This window comes from Drosophila tropicalis, unplaced genomic scaffold (genome assembly GCF_018151085.1).
Source record: "Drosophila tropicalis isolate 14030-0801.00 unplaced genomic scaffold, ASM1815108v1 contig_805, whole genome shotgun sequence".
Lineage (NCBI taxonomy): Eukaryota > Metazoa > Arthropoda > Insecta > Diptera > Drosophilidae > Drosophila > Drosophila tropicalis.
In genome coordinates, this window is record NW_027173295.1 from 2,704,684 (window position 1) to 2,716,753 (window position 12,070).

The following is a 12,070-nucleotide window of genomic DNA, read 5'->3' on the forward strand; positions in this document are numbered from 1 at the left end:
TCTGTTGTTGTTGTTGTTGCTGGTCTCTCATGTAGTCAATGTAGCGACAACATTCGCGGTATCTCAGACAGCATATCAGTTGCTGCAACTGCAACTGCAAATGCTATACCACATGGCTCACGCACGCTTCCACGCTTTTTGCTTGTCTCTCTTCATTTCATTTTTCCTTCTTTTCTTTTTTTTTTTTTTTTTTGTCATCAACGTCTTCGTCGTCATTGCAATAATCATCATTATCATCATCATTATCATCATTATCATCATCATCATCATCTTCCTTGTCATTGGCAGCCATTTTAGCTACCGGTTTTACGCGTCAAAGTGCGCGCATAACTTTTGCCGCATGCCGCATTCAACGCACAAAATTGTTGTGGTTGTTCTGGTTGTTGTTATTGTTGTCCTGCAAGTTGCCCTGGCCAACAACTACGATTGTCGCTTCTTCATTACACATTGTCTTTTGTTTGAATTTCACTGCAAGTGTAATTTTAGAGTCAATCAACTTAAGCAAAGTGATGGCAACTCAAACTTTATACTATAGAAATTTGATCAATTTCACCTGCAGTTAATACTAGTTGGCCAAAAACTAAGACATTTTAATCATTATTCTAATCTGTTTAGTGTAATTTGTAAATACAAGCTTTGAATAAGTTTTCCTTTCCATGCAACATGGCGTATACGTGATCTAAGTTAAAACTCCTATGTATATCACTTATGTATAAAAAGTTTCAGTTTTAATATGTCGATATCCGTAGATATTAAAGATATAAAGCATTTTGTTTTGGGTTAAAAAATGGCAACAGGTCGTATAAGTAATATGAATTTGTTACACAAATTTCTCTTTCTGATTATGAGGTTCTTTCTGAATTTGATTTAAGTCAAAATTTCAAAAGAGAAGCCCAGAACGTCTGAAACAACACAATTCTTTTACAATTTAAGTGTATTTTGGCATTCGGTTTAAGCTTTCAATTAAAGAAAATTTCATTGGTTTACGTTTATGAGTTCCCGGCCAGAGCAAACTGTAGTCCATTTTGCTGTCGGTCGTCTCGTATGTGACTTGCATGCGAGGGGTATGAATTGGCTTGGATTTGGCTTTGGCTTTAGCTTTAGCTTTTGCCATTTCATTTCATTCTCTTTTCATTTTCATTCAAGTTGTGAGATGATTGTTGCCAGGGTAACCTTTATGGTTAGAAGTTGGAGTATTTTGAGATGCTTATACAGATTATTGCCGAAGCAAATTTACTTAAATTCTGCACTTGCATAATATACACGTATACATGTATGTATGTATGTGTGTGTGTACATATTTTCTTATTTTTTAGCTGACTCAAAACACACTTAATGCATTTTATCTACAAAAACTATCTGGAAAACTCCACCTCTCTCTCTCTCTCTCTTTCTTTGTGCATTCGTTTCGCTCGTATTCTATGTGCATATTTAATATAAATCATTCATAGCCAAGTCCACTTTTTTTATGCCATTCCCGATAAGTCCCACTCTTCCATTCCCTCTTTCTCTGACTTAGTCTCTGACTCTTTTCTTTTTACCCTACTCTCCTCCGTGTGCTCAATTCCCAATGCCAACTAATGCAACTTGGACTTGGATAAATTATGTTAATTTCATAGCCAGTTGGTTGGTTTCTTTTTCTTTAGCATTCTCGTTTACCACCTCCTCTCCTCTCGGCTCTACTGAGCTTCTTAATAACTTGACAAATGGTAGAAAAATGCGGCTCTTGGTCGACTTACAACAACTCGAACTCAACTCCGCGGCATATAATTTTGCGCAAAAGCGCAACAAATTGTTAATTTTCTTTTCTTTTAACATTCTCGACGTTTTCTGGCTTCTTCTCCTTTCATCTCTTTGGTTATTCTTCTTCTTTTCTCGACTTAATTTGCATATTTTTGTGCCAGTTTTAAAAATGAAATAATTGTTGCAAGCAACAACAACAAAATATGATAATAAATGCCTAGACAAACTGTAGCTAATTTTTCACAAAAAAGAAGTAACAAATTATTTTAGGACACCCACACCGAGACTTAAAATACACTATATCATGTTTTTTTTTTCTAAATTTTATTAAATAATTTGAAAACAAATCAAAACCGTATTCTAACAAGAACGAAGAATAGCTTGGTCAAAATTGTCGATTCTTTTGGAGATTTGTCTTTGTAGATTTCCTCTTTAGATTGTTTTAATAGAAAGTTGACATCTTGTTGATATCTAAATTGACATCTCTACTACTTAGTACAAGTCGCTTATGAATTTAGAATTCCAAATATCAATAGGGAGTTTGCAGACTAAATTTAATGGCTCTAGCTCTTAAAATCATTAACTGCAATACCTTTTATGATCAGTTTTTCCCATAAGGAACATTTTGTAGGTTAATGTTTATTTTATATATTTATATATACAAATATATATTTCAAGTTGTGAATCGAAACTTCAAAACTATTGTTTAACTTGTTCAAAATCCAAACGATTTAATTTTCTAGTTTGTTTCGATTAAGATTCTGGAGTCAAGTTTTTCATAAGCTTATTTGTTCTCTGCCTTAATCAAAAGAAGAAGTCACAGAACTATTTATTTGTTAGAGAGCTTTGTTTCGTCTCTATGTTTCATTTGTATGCCAAACGCATGTCAATGGTTTTCTGTGTGTGTGTGTGTTTGTTTGTTTGTGTGTCGAAGGCATTTAACATAAATTAAATGCACAGACGCTACAACAACTACAGCAACAACAACAAAACGACAAAAGAAAAAAATCTCTTCGAGACACATTTATGCTAGCCACCGCCAGGTGGATGATGGGGCTGATGGGGCGGATGGTTGATGATTCATAGGCAAAAAGGGAAATCCATCAAATGAGCTGCCAACGTTTAACGCAGTCAATACAAATTGGTAGCTTCCCGTTTTCGGCTGTTCGTTTATTTACTTGACACAAGAGACAAGACTGAAGAAGAAAAAGTGTTTGTTGTACGCCCAGGAGGAAGATTGGAGTTGACTGAAGGGGAGTGAAGGGAAATACTACTACTGCTGCTGCTATATACCTCCTATCTGGTGAGCATTATTCAATGTTTTGCAGCGAAACGTGCGCAAATTACAAATTCAATGCACGTAGCTGACGGCGTAGCTTGTGGAGCCTTGGTGAGAAGGCTCTTCGCTTTGGTCGCTTTGCGTTCGATGCTTCGGTCTCCGGTCTATGTTTACTCAAGCAACAGCTTTTCTCTTCTCACTCTATTACTCTCTCGCTTGCTCTCTCTCATTGTCTGACACACTCTTTCTCTCACACCCAACTGACGACACATTAAAATAATGTATTTTTAAATTTAACATTAATTGTCGTTGAATGGTTTCTGTATAGAGTTGGAGGTCTTGGGCTTGAGCCTGGTTCCTTTGCTTTCCAATGCCTGTTCCTTTCCATTTACCGTTCGCTTTTCGTTCACATTGGGGGTACTACTCAAGGAGTGCCGCCTGCTCTGTCCGTCCATCCGTCTGTCTTTCTGTCTGTGGAGTGCATTAAGTCATCATTTTGGTTTTTCTTATTTTCCCTACTGCTGCTCTGCTGGTTGCTTCTTCTTTTGGGTCGGTTTGGTTTCAGGCAAAGATTTTTTCATAAATCGTTTGGCTCTGCCTTTTAATGTTTTTTTTCTCTCATTTTTTTTTTTTTTTTTTTTCATTTTTATTATAATGTGAGGAGTGTTGGGAAAATATGTTTTTTATGGCTTTGGCATTTTGCATGCATTAGCGAAGAAGTGTCTGCTTGATAGAGAAGGCGGTCGGAGAACGAGGATGGCAGACAGTTTAGATGGAAGCAATTCGTATTTGCTCATCCTTTATCGATTTACAAAATTCGTATTTATAGGGAATTTTTCTTTTAAACAATAATTTACTTTTACAACTAAAATTGCCATTTTTTATGATATTTTCTATAAATTAATCAATAAAATTGAAAGCATTAGTCTTTCGACTAACATTAAGTTATGATGAATGACAATGGAAAATGCAAACCGTCTAAATGGTCGATAAAAATTTAATAGTTGTCTCTACTAATCATGAGATTTACTAATTACACCAAACACACATTAATTATTATGTTTCATAATCAAAACTAATGTAAATACCTTATAGATTTCAGATAATTCAAATACACAAAAATATAACTGCCACATGAATTCATCCGATGCCGAACTTACACATTTATGTTCAATTAGCATTCTCTGCTAATTCGCAATTTCCCACTTGACTGCAATAATCCGAGTGTTAAGCCTATACCTAACCACACTTTATCGAAAACGTCACTCCCCTTTCTTCAATCCTTAAATCGTCCGCCATCGACTCGACTACTACAATTCACAAAATAGCCCATCAACAATAGGCCCGGTTAATGTTTGGGCTCTTTTTGCCTAAATTGTCCATGACTTTCATTCGATTTGACTAACAAGGCATAATCATGTGCTGCTGTATTTAATTACTGGCCTGGTCATATTGGAAATTGAAGTGGTTGCCGGATCGCAAGGCGGGGCGGTGGGAAGTGGGAGTAGGATAGATAACCAGCCCGACGCCTTCCCTCTGCTACCAATTCTAATGCGCCATAATGCCAAACACAATTGAGTCATTAAGCCGCAATCTAATTAAGCCCCCAAAAATGTGAATTGAAGCCCAGAGAATGGGCCAAAGAGAAATCCTAATTCTCTTCTCTAGCATGCGCCCCCTTTATTCCCCCGTTCTCCGCCCTCCGCGTGTTACGTTTCCTTCATCTTCTGCCAAAAATTAAAGAAACGAAACATCGACTTGAACTTGGGGTCTTGCCTTTTTTATGGCACTTTAATGTGACCATTTTAGCTGCCATTTTGTTTAACATTTCATTTTTTCGTGTTTTGTATATGTACATACATATGTATATATTTTGTTGTGTTTATTTTCAAGAAAAAGATTTATTTCGTGTCTGGTTTAGACCACGTAGGTCATTAAATTGCTTAGAAATCGCGGCTAACTCAACTCACAATTTGGGCCTGTTTTCTGAAATGAACCACAAAATGACTGTGAAACGGGCGGCACGCACTGTTGCTACATGTACTTAACAGTGGGCCCAAATCCATCAAAAAGTTAATATTATTTACCTTAAATTGAATATTAATGAAACGCACTAGTATAAAGAGTAATTGTGCATAAGCCAACTAATGTTATCGAATTAATCAAACTGTTGGTTGTGTTTGCTGCATATTTTGTTTACCTTTTAGAAAACGAATGAAAACCAAATCTAATACATACAAATCTAAACTTTCTCAATCGAATGGTTTGCAAAGTTTTTCATCTGTTTTCTGTCATAAGATTCACTTGTTCCACTGTGTTTTCTACTAGTCCATCACTTTTTTCGGGTCTCATTTGGGTTAAGTTTACTTTGGTTTTTTATTCTTCATTTTTTGTGTTTTTTTTTTTTTCTGGGGCATCGTTGAAATAGATACAGTTAATGCCACAAATGATGTCTAATGACGGTTTCGTCTTACACGATGAAATTGCTTTCAAACGAAAGATGAAGAGGAAAGGGGAGGTCCCGCTTGTGGTTTAAGACTTGAAAATTTTCTTGGCTTGTGAGTCTATTAAGTGTTGGTAATTTATGATGAGATTCTCTTCCATCTGGTAAAGCCGATGTTTTTTTTTTTTTTTTCTTAAGTTAGGGAATGGGTGAAGTTGGAAAGTTTAGATGAGTTCAAGGTCGAAAGTCTATAAGTAGTAGGAACTTGTCGTTTTTGACAGCAGTACTCACCTTCAACTTTAGCCAGGGCCAACACGGATATCGTTTGGAGTGCGGGAACAGCCCAAGCAACCAAATGGAATAAATGTGATTTATTTTCAATTGCCTCGTGGCCCCATTTGAGGCCAGCAGCCAGGAACCAGGCGAATGCCAAGCACGACCACCAGGCAAATGCGGCCATGCAACAGAAATACAATGCCATGAATAATACGGTGCAGGCGGTCGTCTGACGATGACCCTGTGAGCCGGAGAGAAGGATGTGTAAATAAAAAATGTAAAATATTCCGAGGGGGAAAATGTTTCATTTTTGTTTTATACGAATGTTTCTTGTTGGTCTTTTTGTACTACTTTCTTTTTTTTGTTTATTTGTTTGCCTTACCTGCGTTATGGTGGACATCATCTGCAAGCGTCCCAATTTAACGGGCGGCGGAAATGGCTCACGGCACGAAACCGAATCGCCAGCACCCAATCCAGCCACATAGGCACATCCCACCACAAGATAGCAAACGGCGAGAAAGACAATTGCCCGCTCTGGATAACGAAAACGCGACGAGTCAATCAGGAACGTAAGCACCTGCAGAGAGAGACAGACAGATGGGGAAAGAATAAGAGATACAGTTGGGACATGAGTATGAATCGTATTAAATATAAATTTAAATTTAATTAAGAGAAGTCTTTGAAGGTCCGCCACAACTGGACTCGCTCGAGTCCCTTAAAAATGCATTAGGGGTACCTCTATTAAGGATCTCCTGCCTGGTCATTAGGCACTACGTATTAGCTGATTGTGATTGTTGTGCTATTTATTTAACGATTTGCTCATTTCTTTCATGCGAAACTCGACAAGACTGAGCGAAAGATGGGCGGGTGTGCAAAGGGGGAAGGCAAATGACCCTAATGAGGTAAAGTCGAGTCTCTTAACATTTTATCAGTGTGGCACCAAACGAAAACGTAAGATACTTAGTTCAAGAATCCCTTAAACCACAAAAAAAAAAAAAAATAAATACATAAATAGTTTAAGAAACCATTTTCGTTATGGGACATAATTCCTGGGTAAATATTTACTGAAGCTACTCGAAATTTCAGTGTTGAAAAGTGGAAAAATCGGCTAAAGCTAGATTTCAGTGTTGGCAAACGCTATTTTTTATTTGCGCGTTGTTTGACCTCCCTGGCAGCCAAATGTTTTACTCTAAATTATAAATTCGAGCAATATTTGGCTGCTCTGTCCGCCGAATCTTGTATTCTGAACTATATTTGTTCTAAAAAATCAAGATATATTGTAAACACAACAATGTTGAGAATAGTGCTAACAAAAGTTTCAAAAAGGCATCTGGCAACAATAAATATTTACTGGTATATCGAACCAGCTACTCACAAATGAGCAAACTGAACTAGTGTGGTTCATAATTATGAGCTAGAACTATGAACTAGTTCAGCTCACACAGTATAAAAGGCTGACGCTTTGCCAAAAAACCTCATTCGATTTTACTTCTTCTGCCGTCAACACATTTTTTCTCCTAAATTTGTTTCCTCGTTTATTAAACATTTTAAAATCTAAACACGCAGTTAACGCCCATTACATACTGGCCCACTAAAGTCGGTATTTAAAATTTCTTTTCTTTACTTATTGCAATGCTCTTTCTAAAATATTTTCCTTATTCATTTTAAACACCGACCCAAGAGATTCTCCTGGCCAAGTGGCCAACATATTTAACATGATTGTTTCCTTATTATTAGCTTTCCATAATTTTATATTAAAAACTTAACAGCTACTGTAGTGTGCGTTACCAGAATTCCATTTAAGTGCCATCTTTGGGCGGAAGAGTATTTTGGAACCCTAAATTTTTTAATAAATGTCATAAATGTCAGACGTAAACATTTGTTTCCTTCCAATTTTGTTGGTTCATTTATTTAACCAGTTACTCACAAATGAGCAAAATGAAATAGTGTGGTTCATATTTATGAGCTAGAACTAGGAACTAGTTCAGCTCACACAGTATAAAAGGCTGACGCTTTGCCAAAAAACCTCATTCGATTTTACTTCTTCTGCCGTCAACACATTTTTTCTCCTAAATTTGTTTCCTCATTTATTAAACATTTTAAAATCTAAACACGCAGTTAACGCCCATTACATACTGGCCCACTAAAGTCGGTATTTAAAATTTCTTTTCTTTACTTATTGCAATGCTCTTTCTAAAATATTTTCCTTATTCATTTTAAACACCGACCCAAGAGATTCTCCTGGCCAAGTGGCCAACATATTTAACATGATTGTTTCCTTATTATTAGCTTTCCATAATTTTATATTTAAAACTTTACAACTACTGTAGTGTGCGTTACTAGAAGCTTGAATTCTAATGTTTTTGCGTGGTACCACTTTCCGTCGCCCTTTTTTTAAATTTAGACCAATTGGATTGTGGCATTTTTTTACTTTAAGTTTTGAGTTCAAATGAATACATCTTTCACTATGATGTACCATTTTTGTGGAACTATTGACAGTAGATTTTCGATTTTACTTAAAATCGAACAGTTGAAAAATTTGCATATTTAATTTGTTTTAGGATATCTATCCTAAATTTTGAATTCAAATGAAGTTGGCATAAATTTTGGAAACCTCTATTGTTCAATAAATGCAGACACAAGAGATTCTCCTAGCCAAGTGGCCAACATATTTAACATGATTGTTTCCTTATTATTAGCTTTCCATAATTTTATTATAAAAACTTAACAGCTACTGTAGTGTGCGTTACCAGAATTCCATTTAAGTGCCATCTTTGGGCGGAAGAGTATTTTGGAACCCTAAATTTTTTAATAAATGTCATAAATGTCAGACGTAAACATTTGTTTCCTTCCAATTTTGTTGGTTCATTTATTTAACCAGTTACTCACAAATGAGCAAAATGAACTAGTGCGGTTCATAATTATGAGCTAGAATGTAGAACTAGTTCAGCTCACACAGTATAAAAGGCTGACGCTTTGCCAAAAAACCTCATTCGATTTTACTTCTTCTGCCGTCAACACATTTTTTCTCCTAAATTTGTTTCCTCATTTATTAAACATTTTAAAATCTAAACACGCAGTTAACGCCCATTACATACTGGCCCACTAAAGTCGGTATTTAAATTTTCTTTTCTTTACTTATTGCAATGCTCTTTCTAAATTATTTTCCTTATTCATTTTAAACACCGACCCAAGAAATTTTTCTGGCCAAGTGGCCAACATATTTAACATGATTGTTTCCTTATTATTAGCTTCCCATAATATTATATTTAAAACTTTACAACTACTGTAGTGTGCGTTACTAGAAGCTTGAATTCTAATGTTTTTGCGTGGTACCACTTTCCGTCGCCCTTTTTTTAAATTTAGACCAATTGGATTGTGGCATTTTTTTACTTTAAGTTTTGAGTTCAAATGAATACATCTTTCACTATGATGTACCATTTTTGTGGAACTATTGACAGTAGATTTTCGATTTTACTTAAAATCGAACAGTTGAAAAATTTGCATATTTAATTTGTTTTAGGATATCTATCCTAAATTTTGAATTCAAATGAAGTTGGCATAAATTTTGGAAACCTCTATTGTCCAATAAATGCAGACACAAGAGATTCTCTTAGCCAAGTGGCAACCGATCATGTCATATTTATTGCGTCACACCTATTGTAGTGTCCGATACCTCGAGTGCAACCTGAGGTATGTGTAAATACACATTTGGATTGAGGGGACTATAGGTAACTGGCTTCGACTAATGAACCCGCATTCTCTTGGCTTAGTATCTCAATATCCCTTTTTTTCTGCCTTGATATGTTTGTATCATTTTGTCACTATGATGTACCATTTTTGTGGACCTATTGACAGTAGATTTGGCCAGAAGCAAACTAGGTTTGGCATTTCCAATGTTTTTGTGTAAAAAATAAAAGCGTATTTTGTTCTATGGAGCGGAATTTTCGATGCGATGCAAGTGTTTTCAAAGTTATTTGTAACTAACAATAAGAATAAGCAATTACAACAATCGCTTGGCCGCAGCTACTTAACTCATATGTACTTGTGTACCAATTTTAAAGTTCATTTTTCCAGCTTCTTGATTTTGGAAACCTCTATTGTCCAATAAATGCAGACACAAGAGATTCTCTTAGCCAAGTGGCAACCGATCATGTCATATTTATTGCGTCACACCTATTGTAGTGTCCCATCGAGTGCAACCTGACACCAATTCGGTATGTGTATTTGGATTGAGGGGACTATAGGTAACTGGCTTCGACTAATGAACCCGCATTCTCTTGGCATAGTATTTCAATATCCCCTTTTTTCTGCCTTGATATGTTTGTATCATTTTGTCACTATGATGTACCATTTTTGTGGACCTATTGACAGTAGATTTGGCCAGAAGCAAACTAGGTTTGGCATTTCCAATGTTTTTGTGTAAAAAATAAAAGCGTATTTTGTTCTATGGAGCGGAATTTTCGATGCGATGCAAGTGTTTTCAAAGTTATTTGTAACTAACAATAAGAATAAGCAATTACAACAATCGCTTGGCCGCAGCTACTTAACTCATATGTACTTGTGTACCAATTTTAAAGTTCATTTTTCCAGCTTCTTGATTTTGGAAACCTCTATTGTCCAATAAATGCAGACACAAGAGATTCTCTTAGCCAAGTGGCAACCGATCATGTCATATTTATTGCGTCACACCTATTGTAGTGTCCGATACCTCGAGTGCAACCTGAGGTATGTGTAAATACACATTTGGATTGAGGGGACTATAGGTAACTGGCTTCGACTAATGAACCCGCATTCTCTTGGCTTAGTATCTCAATATCCCTTTTTTTCTGCCTTGATATGTTTGTATCATTTTGTCACTATGATGTACCATTTTTGTGGACCTATTGACAGTAGATTTGGCCAGAAGCAAACTAGGTTTGGCATTTCCAATGTTTTTGTGTAAAAAATAAAAGCGTATTTTGTTCTATGGAGCGGAATTTTCGATGCAATGCAAGTGTTTTCAAAGTTATTTGTAACTAACAATAAGAATAAGCAATTACAACAATCGCTTGGCCGCAGCTACTTAACTCATATGTATGTACTTGTGTACCAATTTTAAAGTTCATTTTTCCAGCTTCTTGATATTTTGTACAATTTGTGCTTACTTAAAAATGAACAGTTGAAAAATTTGCAAATTTAATTTGTTTTAAAGCCTTTATAATTAAACCACATTTTTCGGATAAATGACCTTGGGCCTTTTTAAGTGTAATTTTAGACGCCTAATGAGTTGTTGGATCTTAAATTGAAATGTTACGACAGATATGATTTTTAATTAAAAAGCCGTTTTGAAGTGGCTGAAGTGGTTGCTTCTACCGTGTTGCTGGTTATATAATTCCTGATGGTTAAGCAGCTCCGATTTTCAGAAGTTTTTCTTCTTGTTTAATAAAAATGCTCTTTATTAGTTTTGATTTTCTCTTAATTTAACAAATCCTTATTTGACTGCGATGCCATCAAATCTCATCAAGCATTATAATTTTTACACAACTCTTTAATAAAATGCAATATGCCGACATCTTTTACATGATTTTTCCTCATATTTACTATCCATCATTTCGCATTTAAAGGTTTCCAACTATTGTAGTCTGTGTTATCACCGGTCGATCCAACTCATTTAACCATAATATAATTTATCGAATCAACAGATACCTAACTGACCAAAGAAGTTTCCCAGGAACTTATTGATCAAATTAAACTGAAGGTCTTCGAGTTTACTCAAGTGCATTTTGTCTATCATTTTTAGAAGAACTCTTAAGTTCACACGCATGTACTTACATACATATGTACATACTCACATATGTAAATATATTTATTCTGCTTCCTCGCGGAACAGCTGTTGTATGCATCGAGTGTCATTATACCATACACCCATAGGGTGAAATGGTATATTAAAGTCGCCAAAATGTATGTAACAGGCAGAAGGAAGCTTCTCCGACCCTATAAAGTATATATATTCTTGATCAGGATCAACAGCCGAGTCGATCTAGCCATGTCCGTCTGTCCGTCCGTCCGTCCGTCCGTCCGTCCGTCCGTCTGTCCGTCCGTCCGTCCGTCCGTCCGTCCGTCCGTCCGTCCGTCCGTCCGTCCGTCCGTCTGTATGAACACGCAGATCTCGGAGACTATAAGAGCTAGAGCCACCAAATTTGGCATGTATACTCGTGTAGTATGCACATGTTCAGCATTAATTGGAATTTCGGCCACGCCCCCTTACGCCCCCAGGAATCACATAAAACTGTTTTTCTTAAAAAGTATGCCAGCTAGAGACATCAAATTTAGTTTGTATACCCGAT

At 36.1% G+C, this 12,070-nt stretch overlaps 1 protein-coding gene across 1 annotated transcript in view; it reads right to left on the minus strand.

Annotated features, from left to right (window-relative positions):
• The window catches only part of fz (frizzled), a 118,971-nt gene that overhangs the window by 54,911 nt on the left and 51,990 nt on the right, over positions 1-12,070 (minus strand). The window contains exons 3-4 of the mRNA XM_068293867.1: positions 6,124-6,318; positions 5,757-5,982 (exon numbers count right to left, since the gene is read on the minus strand). Of these exons, the coding sequence (XP_068149968.1) occupies positions 5,757-5,982; positions 6,124-6,318 (421 nt within the window). The remainder of the gene's footprint in view (positions 1-5,756; positions 5,983-6,123; positions 6,319-12,070) is intronic.